The sequence below is a fragment of the Mytilus galloprovincialis genome, chromosome 2 (assembly GCF_965363235.1).
Source record: "Mytilus galloprovincialis chromosome 2, xbMytGall1.hap1.1, whole genome shotgun sequence".
NCBI lineage: Eukaryota > Metazoa > Mollusca > Bivalvia > Mytilida > Mytilidae > Mytilus > Mytilus galloprovincialis.
Genome location: NC_134839.1, coordinates 50,676,595 through 50,699,337, shown reverse-complemented (window position 1 = coordinate 50,699,337; position 22,743 = coordinate 50,676,595). Strand labels below are relative to the sequence as shown.

Sequence of the window (22,743 nt, the reverse complement as noted above, 5' to 3'; positions counted from 1 at the left end):
ATTTAAATGGTATCTTTGTGCTTCTGAAGGTTATCGAAATGATAGTTTTAAACATATACTCAAATTTAAATACGTCGGATATCTTTTTTAAAGATAGTTCTTGTTATCGAATGTTTACTCGTGTATACTTAAGGGGAACGCTTTTTTGGGGGGTATTGTTTCAATCAACAAAAGTAATGGTTATATACAAAGTTGATTTTTTTATCGTTTACCTCCCTTTAAAAACACAAAAATAATACAATAAATTGACAATATTGTTGTTAACGTCACAAAAAATGAATGATGAGAACGTATACTCTTTACCAGTTGAAAAAGTAAACATCATAAAGTATGTCAAACTACTCCAAATCAGTTTAAATACAGAAAGAGTCTACAGTAAAATTTAGTCCCAGACAAACTTACAATTAGTATAAAAAGTAAATTCACAAAAAAAACGGAACTCCGAGGAAAATTCAAAACGAAAAGTCCCTTATCAAATGGCATAATCAAATGATAAAACACATGAAACGAATGGACAACAACTGTAATATTCCTGACTTGGTACAGGCATTTTCAAATTTAAAAAATGATGGATTAAACCTGGTTTTATAGCGCTAAACCTCTCACGTGTATGACAGTCGCATCAAATTCCATTATATTTACAACGATGCGTGAACAAAACAGACAAAGTAGAAAAATTTTCAAAATAGGGGTACAGTAGTCATCACCGTGTCACAATCTCAATCAGAACAAAAACAAACAAATATTTAACAAAGATAAAAAAAAAAAAACATATATCAAATTTAACCACCACGTTCATTGTCTACTTATTTTTGTATTTAAAATCAACCCCTTACAGGATTGAAATGTGACTAAAGAGCTATGTTTAAATGAACTCTGGTGTAGAATGGCATGTTTGGCGTTAGAATGTAAACGTCACACAGGTAGAGGTATTAAATAATTTTGTCGTTTTTCAAAATTATAAAAGAACAATAGCATGATGGCATTATAGAAGAACAATAACATAATGACAAGATGTTTAAAAGTACAGAGCCACGTCATATATACCAAAGAAACACAAAATAGCACACGTACAAAGCACACCAGCAAAAATGAAAGATAATTCAAACAACAGATTGACAGGATACATAAGTACCGAGCCACGTTAAATGGATATCACCAAAACAGACCAAACAGTAAAAGTGATATTAATAATAGAACAAAGACCAAAAAAATGACAATATTGCACGTTATTAAGATTATAAACAACGTCAATACGCAGAATATATGCAATAAGACCATCATCAATTATTTGTAAAGTTGATACGGAATATTTATCAACAAGGCCTTGGTACCTTCCGATGATTTATTTTAGAAAAAGGACGACTTATTTGACATATGCCTGGTCCTTCAACTTTCTGGTCAGACACAGGTGACGTTTTACAAGTCTGTGTAGGATATACATGCTTCCATATCATTTAGTCTCCAATAAAGAGTTGTCTCATTGGCAGTTATACCATATCTTCTTATTTTTATATTTACTAAACGCTTGTGTTTATGCTAAGTTAAAGAGTTGAGAGTTAATGGCAGAATTTGAATAGCTTTGTAGAGTTTCGAATACTAACGCTGTAAGAGTAAATAAACAAATGCTCGTTATGCAGTTGCAAAAATGCCTTAAAGGGGCACTAGCTGTCAAATTTATGTTCATCGATTCAACTCTAATTCTTATATTAGATTTATAACAATGTAAACTATTTATTTAAATTAGAAAAAGTATAAAATAAACAATTTACAGGGCAGGGGCTCGAGGATATGTAGCTTTGTTTCCCGTGTATTTTAGTCTAAAACCATATAATTAACTATCGAGATGACATCGAAAACAACTAACGGTCACATAACACGATATATACATAAAAATAAATATAAATAGATATATGGACAACGTTCAAATGGATTTGTCTATGTCTGTTTGATTTCAATCGTAAAGTAACAAAAGTGAATAATTCATCATCGATGTTTCTATCTTATTTTGACAAAAGATGGACCATACTGACTGCTAATTGCGTATTATTATTTAACTTTCATTAATGATTAAAACAAAATTCATAATTTTATCTTTTTATGTATCTCGAAGCGTGTGCCCCGTTAATATAAGAGAGCTGATATACCAACTGTCAACTGAAGATATTTTAGGCTAAATAGCAAAATTATAATATGCATGCTTCAGGTTTCCTCAAATCAGAAGATGGGAATTGTAAAAATAACTATAAAAAGTTTTCCCCAAAACGTTTTTTTTTATTTCTTTAAATTCAGAAATATATTTGCACCATCAAAGGAGTAGGTCCAGTAAGACCCCTTTTTGGCCCCAAAATATAGCAGTTTTACAAAATTGTTAAAATGTTAACTTTTAGTTATTTATTAGACAGTAGAATGCTTCTGCTACATAAATATGAGCTGTTTTTGACAATAAAATGTACCTATATCGGGTACTAGCACCATAAAGTCATGCAAAATTACTGAAATCTTCACAATTCTAGCATTTTAGTTAAATTTTAGACAGTTTTCGTGTCAAACGAAAGTGGCCGCATTCGTGTTCATCCTTAATATTGAAATGTAAGTTGTATTTTATGATAGTACATAACATATATAAAGGTTGAGGATGAACACGGATGCGGCCACTTTTATTTTTGACAAAAAAACATCTGAAAATTGACATTTTTTGGCATATTTGGTTGATTTTTCATATTTGAACTTGAATCGGATCGTTTTTAATGAAAAAATCAGTTAAAATCTTCCATATAAACTAATTGATTCAAATGAAATAGACACTTCAGTGTTTAAAAAGTGGTCAAAATCTTTCGTCAGATGAACCTGAAATTTGAGGCCAAAATTGGTCCTTACCGGACCTACTCCTTTAACTTTAAATTCATTACCGGCTTCAAAACAGTCGAAGTTTTACATTGTAAGTTTCAAACAAGGAGATGTAGTAATATTTTCGATGATTGAGAAAGGTATATATGCATAACATACTTACGTAGAACGGTCAATGAAGTATATTCACTTCTAACACAATGGCACTCTGCATAATACACTCCTTTATTCTCATTTTTTACATTTAAAATAAGGAACGTTTTAGCAGATTTGATAAGAGTGCCATCTTTGTAGATTTTAACATCAGCTTGTCGTTGAGATGTTTCATATTTTAACGCGAATGTGCCTCCTTCGAATGATGTAATTGTATCTGCGTTTTCACTAGTAAAGTGCACTGCAAAAAAGATATTTTATATGAGTATTGCATTTTAGCGTTTGTCATCAATTAAATAAGGTATTTTCATCTCAATCTCACTGAGCTTACTCATTTCTTTTATGATATTTTTTTATTTCACAAACCAGTCTGTTTCGCATAGCCATGCAATTATTTTTTTTACCAAGCTTTTTATACAATTTTATAATCATACATCAGATATACCTCCAACAAAGTTTTTAATATTTTGTTATTTTTACTAAATGCTTAACGGTTAAGCATTACTTTCATTCAACATGTGTTACCATTTATTACTCAATGTTTGTACCTTAAAAGCAATCATACGGATCTTTCAAATTTTACATAATTAATTAATGTATATTCATAACACAAGTCTTATCTTATAGATGGCATTTACAGGTTACAATGTATGTGTTAAAGGATGCTCTCACACATTCTAAACTAAGATTACCGGCTCGATTGTACTGAACCAGATACGATAACCAATTGCACGTTAGTGATGCTCGAGACAAACTATTTGAAAACCCAAAATGTCAATCTAAATTAAAACTTTGAAAGACCTAATATAACCGACACGGAAAAAAGTTAAACGGAACCAGACCAAGGAATCAGCGGCATTAAAGCTCGTGCTTTTTTTCAATTATAGTAACTTGTGAAGAATTTATCGATGTTTTTTTTCTAAGATTAAATGAATATTTTCAACAAGAAAACAAGAAAAATCTTTTAATCATCGACCATCACGGTGTGTGAAAATTATAGAGACGACGGAATTACAGATTGCTTTCTTGTGTTTGCCAACAAGGCGATTTAGTTTCTTATTAGTCGAAGGCGGTGCAGTGAAGTCCAATTATTCACTTTGAACATGTATTATTGTCTCAACGGAATTATCAAACAAATATCATTGAAATCAATTTAACGTTTGAAAAATAATAATTATAAAAACAAAACTGCAATAGATTAAATACAAAATATTCAGTTTCAAATATTTTCAAAATAAAATATTACGAACTCTTTGTTGTAGTTAGCAAGGCCCAAAACCCCTAGTATCATATACTTCTATAATCATTTGTCTTTGAATAACTGAATCATTCAATTTTTAAATGCTAACATGAGAACCTACCTTTACAGCAGTGGCTCCATATGAATCTTTCGATTGTAGTTCTAAATAAAACGGACAAGGCCAGCAATATACCTTAAAAAAAAAAGAAAAGGAAATGAAATGGCATACAGTTAATCATTTCCGTTCCTATGACAATGGTTATCAAAGGTACCAGGATTATAATTGAGTACGCCAGACGCGCGTTTCATCTACATAAGACTCATCAGTGACGCTCATATCAAAAAAGTTATAAGGCCAAACAAAGTACAAAGTTGAAGATCATTGAGGATCCAAAATTCCAAAAAGTTGTGCCAAATACGGCTAAGGTAATCTATTCCTGGGACAAGAAAATCCTTAGTTTTTCGAAAAATTTAAAGTTTTGTATCAGAAAATTTATAAAAATGACCACATAATTGGTATTGAACTAAGTGTCGCTATAAGTATAAGATAGAGAATCATTCATACTCTAATAAAAAAAACAGCAGTTTGTGTGCATTTTTCCTCTTAAATGATACGTAAAGTAATATCATCCTCTTATTTATTGATTCATGAATACAAACAGTACATAATGATAACTAAATACAAACAGTACATAATGATAACTAAATACAAACAGTACATAATGATAACTATATACAAACAGTACATAATGATAACTAAATACAAACAGTACATAATGATCACTAAATACAAAAATACATTGCTCGTTATCATTTATTGAAAAAAGGTGTTTCCATATAGGGCACTAATTTTTTGCGTTTAAAACATGTCTGGATGTGTTATATTACTCTCATCTTTGAGAAGATCAGATAAATTCACTCACGATTCAAATTATCATTTGTTAACTCTGTACAGACAATATCAAAAACAAACAAAAAAGATATGATCTCTCTGGATGTAAATAAAGGCAACAGTAGTATACCCTGTTCAAAAGTCATCAATCAATTCTTATTTCAAGCATTACAAATACACAACAATGAAAACAAATAGGCAGTTAAAATTTTATATTGTTGTAAATACGATTCAAGAAACACAAAAAGAACTTGTTAAAACGAAGTAACTTATTATAAGATTAAAGTTTGGATACATTGGTTGAGAATAGTCTATGAATACCTGGTTTGTTATGCTTGCAAATCCAACAATGTTTAAAGGAAAAGAAACACTGCCTACACCGCATTCGCCGTGTCCAGCGCCGTTGACCACAAAACAACCATGTATTACGACGCTAGATTAAAACTGTCGAGGAAAGGTAACACCCAGCCACCGAAAGCTTTAATCATGTTATTATCGTGAAACCTAGGTGGCCGAGTGGTCAAGCGTGTCAGATACAGTGAACGGCGATATCTCAATAGCATGAGTTCGAATCCCGGAGAGGGAAGAACTAAAAATTTGCGAAAGCAAATTTACAGGTCTTACATTGTTGGGCTGATGTTTAGACGAATTATATATATATATATATATATATATATATTTCTCTAATTCTTCGTCAATTTGTCCCTTTCTGCACCCATTGTATAAACAAAATTTAATCAACGTGTGGTTCATTTGATCTCAGTACTTCATTGGTTAAAATCCGATTATGACGTCGAATTGCCTTGCTTTCCTTTGAATTTCCTATTGTGACGCATGCAAAAAGGCGACCATACCTGATGAAGTCACATAGAAAGAACACATCTTTTTGCAGATCATTCGTAAAGAAGGAATAAGTTTGCCTGCATACTGGTAGAAAACCATTAGAGAAACAGATTCCACCACCAAATCTCGTGTAATACGATATTTATCCACTCTCGACAGTTAAATTTTAAATATTTAAAACGCTCGGGCAAGCCTCTTGGTTTAAATTTGAAAATTTAACTGTCTCGAGTGGATAAATATCGTATTACACTCGATGCAGTGGTAGAATCTCTCTCTCTCTCTATATATATATGTATTTTTTCGTGTCTCAAAGAAATATTATTAGTTACATAGTGTGCTAGTGACTTAATACGGTATATATGGGGTCAGTAAATTCCATATGGGGTGAGAGCGAAGCTCGAATCCCTATATGGAATTTACTGACCCTATATATACCGTATTACGTCACTAGCACACTATGTAACGAATTTATCTTACCGACTATCTTAACGTGTAAAATTTAGACCAGTGACCTATCAAAATGAGCAAGTCTTCATTACAGTTAGTAATAACATGATTAAGAAACTACTCCATTGATCCTACAAAAACAGATGCCAACAATGACAACTTGTTAGATTTTTAGTGTTTTATGAATTTATTTCAATCTTAATCATCAATTTCTTCGTCTGTTGAAACCTTCAAGATTTTTTCTCAGTACTGTTTTGTGTTTCTAAAGGGACGTAACACCACTACTAACCGTGTATGAAATAAGCCCCGCCTACCTACTACCTTATATGGAATATAAAGGGACGTAACTCCACTACTAACCGTGTATGAAATAAGCCCCGCCTCCCTACTAAACTAATATCAAATATACACGGTTTCCACGAGGACGCTTTTAACCAATCATATTCCTAGAAATGTATAGGAGGTAAGATAAATACTTGTTTCTAGTTTCTCGTTGCTATTGAAAAAATGGTTAATTTTACCACGGGTTGGTCCTTTGTGCTGAATATTTTGTTCTATGATCAATAGCTAATTACTATAGTTTGATTGACAAACCATTACGATGTCTATTAATCTATTACGTTAAAAGAGCTATCAAAAGACACTTCTCAAATCAAATTTTGATAAATCGTCACAAGAGATTACCAAGCAAAATATATCAGTAGACCACTATAATGGACATACCACGTTGCTGATAGTATGAAAACTTTTGAATTACATACCAGATAGGAACAGTAGAAACACTGTTACAATGGTTGCTGCACGTTTGTTCCAATGGGCTAAAAATATATATAGAAAAAAAACTCATTTATAACAAAAGATTTTTTTGTCGAGATATCTGTAAGACCTACTGTAAACATAAAAAAAATTGATGTTTGTATTTAATGCGTATCAACTAGTCAAGTATAGACATGATAGAGAAAGGACATAATTATATTAGCCAAGCACAACTTGTTGCTATATTTATCAATTTCTTACAAACAAAACAAGACTAAGTGTATGTTTCTGGTAACAATTTCAAAACGTCAGTTCTGTCATGGCTTTCTCTGACTGTTTATGAAGTCTTTAAAAACACTTAATCCATTGGATGTTGAATGTGTACTGATTAATATTTTAGTCTAAGCTACGTTTTTTTGTTTATTTGTTGTAACTGATGGTACTCTCAGGTCTGTACATTGTGTCTAATTTAATGTTGTTGTTATGGAGGTAGAAGTACCTTGCCACGTTACGTCTGTGTTCAAGCTTGATGTTTTTCTTCTTTGTATAGATCTAATTAGTTAAGCCATTTTATTCTGATTTGTATAGGTTTTTTATGATGAGCTGTTACATAACTGTCTAGTAGCCCAGCCCAGTAGTCAGCATTTCGGTTTTGACCTGAATATCAATTATGTGGTTATTTTTATAAACTTTCCGTTTACAAAACTTTTTTTCAAAAAACTAAGGATTTTTCTTATCCCAGGCATGGATAACCGTAACCGTATTTGGCACAACTTTTTGGAATTTGAGATCCTCAATGCTCTTCACCTTTGTACTTGTTTGGCTAAATAATATTTTGATATGAGCGTCACTGATGAGTCTTATGTAGACGAAACGCGCGTCTGGCGTACTAAATTATAATCCTGGTACCTTTGATAACTTTTTACACCACTGGGTCGATGCCACTGCTGGTGGACGTTTCGTCCCCGAGGGTATCACCAGCCCAGTAGTCAGCACTTAGGTGTTGACATGAATATCGATTATGTGGTCATTTTTATAAATTTCCCGTTTAAAAAACTTTGAATTTTCCGAAAAACTAAGGATTTTCTTTATCCCAGGCATGGATAACCTTAGCCGTATTTGGCACATCTTCTTGGAATTTTAGATCCTCAATGCTCTTCAACTTTGTACTTGTTTGGCTTGATAATATTTTGATATGAGCGTCACTGATGAGTCTTATGTAGACGAAATGCGCGTCTGCCGTACTAAATTATAATCCTGGTACCTTTGATAACTTTTTGCTAAGGTTAGGGAATTCGAGCGCCCACAAACATTTTAAGTCTTTATGTGACTGTCCCAAGTGAGGATTCTGTAGTTAAGTGGCTAACATCTGTAATACTTGTTTCTCGTAAATCGTTTAATAGCCGATTTTAAAAAAAAATCTCATTGTTGAAGCCCGCACGCATGGTTGCCTACACTTGATTACGTCTACTATAGTTGAACTTTGGGAGATGGTTATCTCATAAACAATCACTCCACAAATCATACTTTAATGGTGAGCTCAGTTTGATAGAATCTTAGAGGCTATTTCTTGTATAAATTTATAAGTAGGTCTAGGTTTGTGTATAACGATGAACTATAGATACAGAACGAAAAAAAAAATATACATTACTCACCAAGAATAGACATATTGTTTTCCACAGTGTTATCAGCTTTAATATTTTGACTTCTTCTACTGCTATCTCTGTAATATATCGATGTAAAACATTGTTATATATTTGGATATATTTTCAAAAACTGTTTTCTTAGAGTAAAAAAAAAAGCACACAAAAAAACAAAAAATCAAATGTGTCATTATGTTCACGTATAGTTATTTGTTTTAATTTTGAATAACTAAAAATATATCAATAGATTTTAGTTTCTGTTATTGGTATATTAAAGCAATGATGTATAAATGTAATTTTATCAATTTGAAACGTTTAAAGGTATTACACACCAATATGTAAACAACAGTTCATCATTTTTAAATATTATTCAGTTACCCAGATGTATTTTTTTATCTATTTTTTTTATTTCTATTTGGTTTACTATATAAAAAAAAATTATTAAAAAAACTACATTTCTATATTTCTTTTCCTTTATTTATTTTTATTCATCATATTTTTTATTTATTTAATTATTCATCAATCTATTTATTTAATTGATTATTCTATCAAAATCATTCAAATGTTTTCACATTTTATTTTATTTTCCATTTTTGCATTCTAAATTATATCAATAAGCATATGGTAAAAACATTAATTATTTAAATGCCTAAAAAGGCGGAAGCCAGGGCCGACCGGGCAAGGGCAATATAACTTGTCAAGGTCGTTAAAAACTTCCATCATTATCATCATGTATTTACAACACCGACATGCAAGACACAAGATACTTTGTGTAGTGAGACAATGTAATAGACTTTGTCAGTGCAATGCCTCATACAGAACAGAATACTGTCTAAATACAATATGAGGTAAACAATGATTCAGGTGATCAAAACGCGTACAAAACATGATATAACCTGCAACAGCATTGATCCTGCTACTTGTAAAAGCATTTGTTGCTTTTATATAGTGAATACAATTTTGTCAAATCTGAAAACTTAATTAATCTGCATTACACAATCCTTATAGACAAATACATCAAAGAAGTGGAACACATACAACCAAACACAAAAACAGAACACCATAGCCACCACTTTATTCAAACTAATGACAAATGCTTTATTAAAAAACTGTAATTGAACCTAAATACGACGGGCGAAGTGTTGATCCTGTTGAGCTAGAAAATGCGGTGAGAGAAGACAATTGTTTAATACTTAGCGAAAAACGTATTCAAAACTGACTGCAATATTTAGATCAAACGGACCATTACGGCTTGTTATGCTACAACTGAAGAATTAATTATACAATACAGGCTAGTTTTGGTAAACTATTACCGTTTTTACATCATATGAGAATACAAATAAAAACTCCGCTGGTGTCAGAAAATATGAATCACACAGAAGTATATATGACTTACTTCTCATTTGTTGTAGGTGTACATTGTATTTCCCTAGAATTATTTGTTTCAAATATACATTGGTAATCTACAAGCATAAAGAAAGATTAATCAGTTACTTAAGTCATGTTCGCTTTTTGTGATATTTGTTAATTACATTGTATAAAAAAAACCAGTTATTGATAATAAATCAAAATATTTATAATATTTTGCGCCAAAAGGATCCTTTAAAAATACGCATATGCGATACTTACATTGCTATTAAATAAGATGTAATATTTCGGGAAAACATGTATATTTCAATATTCCAACTTAAAATGAAATGCATGTTTACTCGCAATGTATACGTTCTATAACAATAAGTTCCCCAATTCAACATGTGCAATATAAGTATCAAATGACCCACTTTATTTACACATTTGAGGGTACAATAATACATTTTGAAAACGTTTACGGTCAAAGTACAACATTACTATTGTACAACTGTAAACAAGAGAACTGAAAAATATCAAATATCTACTCAGATATATCAAAACCGCACATTTCTAAATTTTACAAATGAGTCTACCTGCTGTAAGTATATGACTGGTATTTGAGCATGTCTTCAAGAAGCAGGAACAATCTTCTTGTAATGGTTTACAAAAGCATGGTGTGTTTGGTTTAACCAAGAAAGCATAACCACGTCTGTAGTCACAACTGCAGGTAATATCAGTGTTGCGATTTCCAGGGTCATATACAACTTGTCCTTCTTCTTTGCAAAAGGATTTTAAAAACATGCAGTTGGTACTAGTATTTGTGAAAAACTTGATCGGGAATGGTTGATATCTTTCTACAGAACATATTTCTGCATCTATTCCTCCACGAAGAACTGCTTTTCTACCTGTAATTATCAAATTAATACATTTCATTACTTTCTTCACTAGATCTTTTCTGTTATATTTGATCCAGCAATGAAGTGCATGTCCGTTATTTTATAAAATGGTTTCTGTTTTCCAACAATGCTCAAAGTACACACACTGTTTGAGACATTCTCATGACGGGAGAATGTCTATTTGGTTTTAGGATTTTAACCACTCAATGGCAACACTGCCTACTTTACAGAACCTATGATTATCTTTTGACTTATTCATATTTGAATCAAGAGTTTGTCAATAAGCTGTGTTAAAATCTATAGTTTAGAGTGATTTATACTTATACTTTATAGAATTATCACCGGGTTTGTAATATCATGAGCAACATGACGGGTGCCACATATATAGAAGGATCTGCTTACCTTCTGGAGTACCTGAGATCACCTCAAGTCATCTTTTGGGGTTCGTGTTTTTATTTGGTGTTATGTGTACTATACTGTTTGTCTATTTGTCTTTTTTTTTCTTATTTAGCCATGGCATTGTCTGTTCGTTTTCGACATAGGAGTTTGAATGTCCCCCTGATATCTGTCGCCACTCTTTAATAAGAAAATGTTCAATAGAACTTGCACTATAGATGAAAGTGTATGTTTCGGTTTAAAATCTTAACGTGCTTCAATTAATATGAAAGTACAGTTGGCTAATTTATTTTGGACATTCAAATCAAAGCTTTTGACGTATACTGACAATACATTTCCTTCAAATGAAGAAATGTTGTCTAAAAAGAACGTTTTTTTAAGAACACAATGTATTCGGCGGTTTTTGTTATGTGTAGTTGTACACGTGGTTACGTGGACCAATCATTTGGACTGTGTCAATAAGTATTCTTATGTTAATGAGGTGAAATCGGGTTTTTAATTTTCTTGTGATTGAAAATTAATCTAGCCGCAGAAGTTTAACACTAAACATGTCGGAGCCGGCAGAAAAAAACATGCTCATCGACCAGAAAATTAAAGACGCTATGAGCCAGAACCAAAACGAGATACTGCAGAGCATCGACAGATTAATAATTAGTCGTTTAGACACGTTTGCAGAGATCCGTACATGAAACCCAGAGGCAACTATCAGAAACTCAGATGTCAAAAATACAGCAGATGAACACTGAAAATTACGTTTTCAAGCGAAAGGGAAACGAAGAGCAGTTCAAGGTCAACACGAGAAATCGCCAACAAGACGAAAGAGGCCAGAAGTCTTCTAACAGAAACACAGGACAACAACGAAAGTACAGAGGGCGCGATGAGGAACATTTGTGAAGGTTTGGACATTCCTAAGCATCGACAAAAAATTATTAAGCTCGCGGATCAGTCTGAGAACGGATGGAGAACAGATACCGTGTACAAAAGAGGGACGAAAGATACCAAAGGGACAGTAAGGTGTGTTGTATAAAATAGCCTAGCAGATGATTCAGAAGACGAAAAACGCATAATACAAGCAGAAAACAAAGCGTCGACAAAAATGAAGATCGACAAAAAGTTTAAGACACGTACAACTCCTTACAGTGCCCAACAGTCTACCCGATTCAGCTCAGTTAATCAACAGAGTACAGTTAACATTCCTGTGGTGCATCGACCCGGAAAATGTTATGAGTTTGTTTTATCAGGACATTGGAGGTCAGACCATTATAAACAGGGTTGGCAAACTCAGAAAGAAAAGTCTGATAAGATAAGTACTAGATTATTTGATAATGATTTATCTGTTAATTTTTGTAGAGAAAATGCTATAGTTTCATGTAATTTAACTATCGGTAAATTAAGAAGTTCAATTGATTATTGGCGAAAAATTATTTGCGCTAATGAGACAGTTATTGATATCATAGAACATGGATATAAAATACCTTTTCACTCAGAGCCAAGTGAAGTATTTTTTAATAACAACAAATCGTCGTTAGAAAAATCAGATTTCGTAGAAAATGAGATTTTAAAGTTGATAGAATTAGAATGCATATTTTTTTTATGTAAACCTAAAGTGGTCAATCCGTTGACGGTAGCTAACAATAAAAACAAATTAAGATTAGTTTTAGATTGTAGACACATTAACCCACATCTTCATAAATTCAAATTTAAATACGAAGATGCAAGTGTAGCCAGTCAAATGTCTAAGAAGGGAGATTACTGCCTTACTTACAATTTGAGATCGGCCTACCATCATGTAGAGATATTCGAACCACACAAGACATATGTAGGTTTTCTTGGGTCAAAAATCGTGAAACAAAATGTTACGTCTTCAAGGTTTTACCATTTGGTATATCTACTGGTAGTTATATATTCACCAAAGTTGTAAGGTGTATTATTAAATATTTACGAAATTCAGGTTTGAAAATTATCAAGTATTTAAACGATGGCTTAGGCGGGTTTGACGAGATAAGTAAGGCCCAGGACACTAGCATAGTTGTTCAGAAAGTACTGAGGCTTCTGGGTTTTCTATAGCAGAAGATAAATGCGATTGGACACCTAGCCAAAATGTGGTATGGTTGGGTTTAGTATGGCAATTTGACAAAGGCATGGTTTCAGTCACGGAAAGGCGACTTTCCAAATTGTTAGATACATTAATTATAATTAAACACAAAATAGGTAAAGGAGAAATACACGTTTCGGCGAGGTTTCTTGCTTCTATAATTAGTCAGATCACATCTATGCAAGGGGCAGTTGGTCCTGTAGTCATACATAAACTTCAATATTTCATAATATTTGATATTATATATTATTTTGTTGTTTTTTATGAAGTTTGGCATCAATGCGTGCCTTGCACTTGCTCCGAACACAGGTTTCCATATCAATTTTCTTGAGTAATGTATTGGTGGTTTTTCCTGGGCGGCGAGGTTACGTTAAAGACGGATATCTATTCATACATACATAGATAGAATAGAGATATGGGCTATTGTTGATTCAAAGTAAACTTGTTTCAGACGTTTATTCTTTCTGTGTACCTCATTTGGAATGTATTTGTATTTCATATATGTATTTATAATATAAAAATATACATTAAACGCCGGCTATGTTAGTCTGCACGGCTAAATGCATTGCTTTGTGTTTGTTATTATTGTAGTGTAGTTAAGACAGTATCGATATACGCTAAAATTGATTACCTGGTTGTTGAAAATCTGATCTTGTACAGTTTTCAGAATATCCCTTGATAAGATCATTCTTTAGACAAAAGTATTTTGACGGATCTGCACAGTGACTATTGGCACGCAGTGCCCATTGCGCAGGTTCTGGGCATTTCAGCGGAAATGATACACATAAATGTATCTAAAATAAAGCAAGCATTTTAGTATGACGGAATCGTGTTCTCTCACAATCTAATATATGTCACCATTCTTAAATAAAAATGAAAGTATGGAGAGAGAAAAAACACAAACAATAACAAAAAATACGCAAATAGATAATCGAAATAGTCGCCGTTGATACAATAAAAAAGCTCAACAATGAAATATATACATAGTTATTTCATGTCTCTGAAAGCATCTTGGGTAAGTAAACTCATTAGTAATGATATTTAAAAGTGGAAGTTAATTCTTTGAAATATCTTTGTGTGTTTGGTATTAGTTGGTTGATTTTTAAAATGAATTTTGAAAAAAGAACATTCTAGAATAATATCAAACACATCCCTGAATTTTATAGAGAAGCATTTACCTTAAATGTTGGGTAATATAAGGTGGTGGACAAACGAAAAAAAACTACTATTTTCACAGAAATAAGTAAACAGGTAATTTTGATAATAAAACCATTATTTTTAAAATTTTAACATTTTATTTTGCAAAAACTAGACTGCAAGAATAAGTGGATAGCAGATATACATATTTAGAAAAATATCCCAAAAACAGAAACTGATCTGGAAAGGAAATTACATTGAGGCTTCAAGCTTTTCAACAAACATATTATATAAGTCAATTTGTTAAGATAAAACTGTACCCATAACTTGTGTTATGAAATGGATGCGTATTTAACAACTAAATGAGAACCTTACTATTAACTAACTGTATTTTAAAAGATGTAACGAAGACAGACCAATGAGATTTAATCCATTACTGAATAAACTCATCATATATACCAGGAATAAAATTTAATATTTACGCTAGACGCGCGTTTCGTCTACATAAGAATCATCAGTGACGCTCGAATCAAAAATCTTATAAAGTCACTAAAAAGAAGTATAGGCGATTGAACAGATTAAAAAACATAATGTATTAAAATGTTGTACAATTGTATTTCAAGAAATTTGTTCATATAATTTTTACATATATACCAGCAGCTGATTACTTACCTGGGTAATCAGTGAAATATTACAGGATACATCAAGAAAAGCTTGGTTTCTTGAAGTAACAATGTATCAAGCATGTTTAGTGAATAAATGTATAATGTCGTTAAAAAAACCAACTAAATACAATTTAAATAATGTTCTTAACCTCTGAGTTTGGAGTTCCTACGATTCGCTAAGTCTTGTCTGTTATCTATGAGTTTTAAACAAATGTAAATTACTGTTGCCTATATCTATCGATTCAAGTATTTATTAAAATGTGCAAGACTAAGACACTTTTTGGAATATTTGAAATCTTTGTCAATGACTTTCACATTTAAAAGGCTGCAAATTTAAAGGAAACTTCCATTTCAATTTCTTCCGCATATTGTAGTGCTTTGTATTGACAAGGTATATTCGCTGTTGAATATGTATTTGTGCTTCAGATTTGGACAGTGGTTTCATGTTCATCCATCAACAAAACAGTCATTAAAACTCGAGTTATCAATCATATAAGAACAATCATACACACAAATAAAGGCAACAGTAGTATACCGCTGTTCAAACTCATAAATCCATCGACAAAAAACAAAAATGGGGTAACAAACTAAAACTGAGGGAAACGCATCAAATATAAGAGGAGAACAACGACACAACACTACAATGTAACACACAGAAACGGACCAAGCATCAGACAAAATCCCACGAGAATAACAAATATAACAACGAATGTTTTAGATTACACTGATAAAACTTCGGTGACTTACCAGCATCAATAGTTTGAACAACATATCTGTTGAATTCCTGTCTTCAATTGTGAAGCTACATCTGCAAGTTATGATTAAAGCAATTAAATTTCATGTATTATTATAGAAAAACATATATAAACATAGTGTGCTAATTTGTATACAACGTTTGTTCGAGTTTTAAAAATTGTTTGTTTAATATGAAAAAAGATTTAAATAGTGACTTGTGAATGCACATCAAGTAAAATTACAGATATCTGAATAAAAATAATGCCGTCTTCTTGTTTACACTTACATCATGTTAATGATGAAAAACCTCTTCCAACTAAATAGCCCAGGTTTTGTAGTTGAACTTATTCATATATATATATATATATATTCTTCATAACTACAAATGTATGAAGGTTCATATAAATATAGAAATGAGGAGATATGGTATGATTGGAGTTGACATTTACTTGCATTTATACACATTGCAATAAACAATAATCCTACGATTGAAATATGTTTGTGAACATACATTGCTTTGTATATTTGTGAATTATATTTGAATTCATTGGTTCTTACTCCCTTTGCTAATGACAGTAATGTTAGAAATGCAACTATATCTTTTCAATGAAGAGTTTATGTTATAATTTATTAATGTAATTTACTATTATTTATATTTGAAGAATAAACTCATCGAAGAATTTAATTACCAAAAAATATTTAACGAAAAAACCGAACAACACACTAATTTTAGAATTCGCGTAGACGATAGTTATCAGTCTTGTTCTATCACGAGTTGGAAGGTGTTTTTTTTTTTTTCTTCCATATTTGAACCTTTGATAAGTTATTCTGGGTTTTTGTTTATACTTTTGCTTTTAAATGGGAACAAACTTGAAAATGCAGGTGACTATATCTTTTTTATGTATATTCACAATTTGCTTTGAAAACGTCTTGAAAAAAACCTATTGTTGTACATTTAATACGTTAAAGGAGTGAAATTGTCGAGTTGATTTAACATATGTAAATGTCGGGATTTTGTTCACTGGGAATTCAAAATAATGCATTGCAACTAGTTCATATCATTATTTGTTTACATCATGTAAAAACAGTGTAATACTAGTCAATGCAATATTCCAATGCTTACACAAATTAAAGTTATTGTTTCAATGTTGCTGGCATTTTTTATGTCCCCGCAACGAAGTTGTCGGTGCCATATAGTTTTACCCTTGTCCGGAATTCCGTCATTCCGTCATTCCATCATTCCGCAACAAACCATTATACGGAGTTTTTTTCTAAACGCCTTCAGATATTGGGCCGATTTTTGGTATGTTAGTTAACCATGATGAGTAACAGATCAAGTGGAAGTTTCGTTATGCTCCGCTATTTTGCCAAAATTACGGGCTTTGGACTTTGATAAATTGTTTAAAATCACAGTTATACGGACTTTTTTTCTAAACGCTTTCAGATATTTGGACGATTTTTTGGCATGTGAGTTATCCAAGATGAGTTACAGATCCAGTTCAAGTTTTGTTTCGCTCAGCTAATTTTTGCCGAAATTACAGGCTATGGACTTTGATAAATTGTTGAAAATCACAGTTATACAGACTTTTTTATATACGCTTTCAGATATTGGGCTGACTTTTTGTATGTGGGTTACTCATGATGAGTTACAGATCAAGTTTAAGTTTCGTTCTCCTTTGCTAATTTTTGCTGTAAATTCGGGCTTTTGACTTTGATAAATTTTTGATAATCACATTTATACAGACCTTTTTTCTAAATGCTTTCAAATATTGGGCTAATTTTTGGTATGTGTGCTAACCATGATGAATTACAGATCCAGTTTAAATTTCGTTCCGCTACGCTATTTTTTGCAAACAATAAGGGTTTACATCTTTGAAAAATGTTGAAATTTACAGTTATACGGACATTTTTCTATACGCCTCCAGATTTTGAGCTGATTTTTGATATGCGAGACTGCCATCTTGTTTGTGTCCACATGTGTTATTGAAATTGCAGATTTTTCAACTTTTTGAGACGGGCCATTCGTGATGCTTTGACACATTTAGTTTAGATTGAGCATCATTTATAACATACACAAATTCATTAGCAACAATAACTCAAATTTCAATATTTTGCACTGAATATAATTTTCCAAATTAACGGGGGGATCATCAGAAGAGATCGCCAATGTCATTTTATGATACAGTATGGTTGCGAAGTTAGAACGTTTAACATATTTGAAACATAATAACTTATATGCAGATTTGCAAGAATACCCACCATCGTAGAAGTTCAGCTTAGTTCTATAATTTTACATTGTTTACCACTGTGATGTCTTTTCAAAACAGACTTCCATTATGGGACAAGATACGAAATCCATGTGTGCAATGAAAAGCCGGAAAGGTCGTAAAATGGCGTCTTCTCTTGTTTCAGAGGCGATCTCCAGAATTTGTGTGTTACATGAAACATAACATCTCAAATATATATCGATTTGTTATGCGTAAAAAATATAATTTCATTCTACAGGACAAATTTTCCTAAAACTACTGTATACACTGTATATTCGATCTGCTAAGCATATTATTAAACACTCGTAAAGTGTCTCCTGAAGAGCCCCCCAGAATTACAGAAGAATTGGTATGTCAATTATAGTTATATAATAGAAACGTCGTAGGTTTATGCTAAAAACAAACACTGAAACATATGCATAAAATATTCTCAAAAGCAAAAATCTCTCAAAAGTAAAAACAACGAATATCGCACTTTCTTTATCATCAATCGGGTGTCTTAAATTGAGGTATTGGCTAGGTTATGTAGTTATTTGTTATTTTTTTTCATCCATTTCAATACTTAAAGTATTAAGTGACAAAAAAATAGATATTTCGTGACATATATATTTAGGAAAGCAAAAATGGTTACAATATTTCTTAATTAAATTTCACTTTTTTTTTTATTAAAAACAGAAGTTCGAACCCTTTAGACACTCGTGACAAGTGTGCATACATCATCCGGGTATAAAACCTCAGGTAGTGTGTAAAATATGCAATTATTAAGTATTTATATCTAATCGACTGTGTGTTTTTAAATAACCAAGTGACACATATTGGTATTTTACATGGTTTGTCCTTTGTTATTCAAATAAGTTCTTTAAATTGTTTGATTTCGTGTAATAGCTAAACTATATTTGTTTATTGTTCTTCTCGAATTATTAACCTGCGACATATATCTTTATATACATTTTAATTTGTTTTAAAACATAAACTACATCATAAAATTGAGAATAGAAATAAGGAATATGTCAAAGAGACAACAACCCGACCAAATATCAGATATTATCTTCGAACCATGTAGTTTCTCCCTGTGGTATCAATCAACCCATGGATCCATCTTATATGTACCACATATACATTATTCCGATTATCTTCTTTGAAAGTCTATATATCTGATAATAGTTATCAATGGCACCAGGATTATGATTTGATACGCCAGACGCGCGTTTCGTCTACATAAGATTCATCAGTGACGCTCACATCAAAAAGTTATAAGGCCAAAAAAGTACAAAGTTGAAGAGTGACCCAAAATTCCAAAAGTTTTGCCAAATACGGCTAAGGTTATCCATAACTGGGATAAGTAAACAATTCAAAGATTTGTAACAGGAAATTTTAAAAATTTACCATTTTTCGAAAAACTAAGGATTTTCTTACCCAAGGAGCAGATTACCTTAGACGTATTTGGCACAACGTTTTGGAATTTTGGGTCCTAAATGCTTTTTAACTTTGTATTTGTTTGGTTTTTTAACTATTTTGATCTGAGCTTCACTGATGAGTCTTATGTAGACGAAACGCGCGTCTGGCGTATAAAATTATAATCCTGGTACTTTTGATAACTATTTACACCACTGGGTCGATGCCACTGCTGGTGGACGTTTCGTCCCCGAGGGTATCACCAGCCCAGTAGTCAGAATTTCGGTGTTAACATGATTATCAATTATATGGTCATTTTTATAAAATTTCTGTTTACAAAACTTTGAATTTTTCGAAAAACTAAGGATTTTCTTACCCCAGGAGTAGAATACCTTAGACGTATTTGGCACAACTTTTTGGAATTTTGGGTCCTAAATGCTCTTCAACTTTGTATTTGTTTGGCTTTTTAACTATTTTGATCTGAGCGTCACTGATGAGTCTTATGTAGACGAAACGCGCGTCTGGCGTATAAAATTATAATCCTGGTACTTTTGATAACTATTTACACCACTGGGTCGATGCCACTGCTGGTGGACGTTTCGTCCCCGAGGGTATCACCAGCCCAGTAGTCAGCACTTCGGTGTTGACATGATTATCAATTATATGGTCATTTTTATAAATTTTCTGTTTACAAAACTTTGAATTTTTCGAAAAACTAAGGATTTTCTTACCCCAGGAGTAGATTACCTTAGACGTATTTGGCACAACTTTTTGGAATTTTGGGTCCTAAATGCTCTTCAACTTTGTATTTGTTTGGCTTTTTAACTATTTTGATCTGAGCGTCACTGATGAGTCTTATCAGCTCAGTAGTCAGTGCTTCGGTACTGACATGATTAAACAAACTTTACTAAAATTGTCCGTTTATAAATTTTGAAATTATTATGAAACTAAGGTTTCAACTCCCTCAGACAAAATTGGCTTTAGATGAATTTGGCTATTTATTTTAGGTATTTTTAACATATAGCTCTTCAACGATTTTCGGTACTTATACATCTTCGGATTGCAAATGTTTGGCTTTGAGCGTTCCTGATGAAGGTAAATCCAGAAAAGCGCTTCGGACGCAATAAATTATTAAACGTGTTGTTTTATATTTTTACATCACTGGGTCGATACCTCTGCTGGTGGACTATCAGTCCCCGAGGGTATCATCAGCTCAGTAGTCAGTGCTTCGGTACTGACATGATTAAACAAACTTTACTAAAATTGTCCGTTTATAAATTTTGAAATTATTAGGGAACTAAGGTTTCAACTCCCTCAGGCAAAGTTGGCTTTAGATGAATTTGGCTATTTATTTTAGGTATTTTTAACATATAGCTCTTCAACGATTTTCGGTACTTATACATCTTCGGATTGCAAATGTTTGGCTTTGAGCGTTCCTGATGAAGGTAAATCCAGAAAAGCGCTTCGGACGCAATAAATTATTAAACGTGTTGTTTTATATTTTTATGTAGACGAAACGCGCGTCTGGCGTATAAAATTATAATCCTGGTACTTTTGATAACTATTGTTATTGAGATTCATTCAAAATCTACATAAAGATACGCGAGTACGTCCTTATTTATGCAATCCTAACCCAGTCACAGTGTTCCCATTAATTATATAAACCTCTCCATAAGTTCTGAATTCTAATGCAACAACGTTTGTAACGTTCATTTTGATTGGATAACGTCACTTTCTTACATGTCATCAATTGAGAATTGATGCTATGGGACGTACGCGCAAGCGCAGACGGCATATGACAGATTTTAATACATGTTTTAACGTTGTTTTCTGTCAGTTTCATTAGAATGGAGATAACAATGTTGTATTTAAAGTTCCGACGGCATCAATTTGGGATTTGATGGTCGCAAATACCCGTTTACTGTCTCCGCTAACGCGTCGCCAGTAAACTTAATTTGCGACCATCAAATCCCCAATTGATGCCGTCGGAGCTTAAAATACAATACAGTTATCTCCTAATTTACAGTACGTAGGATCGATCACAGGGTTGATCTTTCTGGACAAATCGACATGTATATATTATAAAAACCGCCTGATATCAATAATGCACGAAAAGAAATGGATGAACATGCATGGGAAAATGCATTCACTGTATTATAAAATTGAGAATGGAAATGGGGAATGTGCCAAAGAGACAACAACCCGACCATAGAAAAAAACAACAGCAGAAGGTCACCAACAGGTCTTCATTGTAGCGAGAAATTCCCGCACCCGGAGGCGTCCTTCAACTGGCCCCTAAACAAATATATACTAGTTCAGAGATAATGAACGCCATACTAATTTCCAAATTGTACACAAGAAACTAAAATTAAAATAATACAAGACTAACAAAGGCCAGACTCCTGACTTGGGACAGGCGCAAAAATGCGGCGGGGTTAAACATGTTTGTGAGATCTCAACCCTCCCCCAATACCTCTAGCCAATGTAGAAAAGTAAACGCATAATAATACGCACATTAAAATTCAGTTCAAGAGAAGTCCGAGTCTGATGTCAGAAGATGTAACCAAAGAAAATAAACAAAATGACAATAATACATAAATAACAACAGACTACTAGCAGTTAACTGACATGCCAGCTCCAGACTTCAATTAAACTGACTGAAAGATTATGTTTTCATCATATGAACATCAGGCACAATCCTTCCCGTTAGGGGTTTAGTATCATACCATCATAACATATATTAGAAGAACATAACCCGTGTCATGCCAACAACTGGTTTTTGAATAAATGTGTTTAGTTCCGATGCAAAGACCCTATAAGTGAATCAATATTAACGCCAAAATATGCAATCTTTAATGACCTGACAACAGTCTCATAACTATAACCCTTCTTACTAAGTCTATTCAAAGGTTTTGTTAGTTTTTGAGGTGAATACTGACACCTTTGTGCTTTATAAAAAATATTTCCATAAAAAATTGGATGT

The 22,743-nt window shown here is 32.4% G+C and overlaps 1 protein-coding gene across 1 annotated transcript in view; it reads right to left on the bottom strand.

The window, feature by feature from the left end:
• The window catches only part of LOC143063799 (uncharacterized), a 154,829-nt gene extending 136,367 nt beyond the window's left edge, over nucleotides 1-18,462 (bottom strand). The window contains exons 1-9 of the mRNA XM_076236181.1: nucleotides 18,358-18,462; nucleotides 16,111-16,171; nucleotides 14,193-14,355; nucleotides 10,768-11,079; nucleotides 10,221-10,287; nucleotides 8,837-8,904; nucleotides 7,187-7,243; nucleotides 4,365-4,436; nucleotides 3,014-3,244 (exon numbers count right to left, since the gene is read on the bottom strand). Of these exons, the coding sequence (XP_076092296.1) occupies nucleotides 3,014-3,244; nucleotides 4,365-4,436; nucleotides 7,187-7,243; nucleotides 8,837-8,904; nucleotides 10,221-10,287; nucleotides 10,768-11,079; nucleotides 14,193-14,355; nucleotides 16,111-16,134 (994 nt within the window). The 5' untranslated portion in view covers nucleotides 16,135-16,171; nucleotides 18,358-18,462. The remainder of the gene's footprint in view (nucleotides 1-3,013; nucleotides 3,245-4,364; nucleotides 4,437-7,186; nucleotides 7,244-8,836; nucleotides 8,905-10,220; nucleotides 10,288-10,767; nucleotides 11,080-14,192; nucleotides 14,356-16,110; nucleotides 16,172-18,357) is intronic.
• Nucleotides 18,463-22,743: the final 4,281 nt, after the last annotated feature.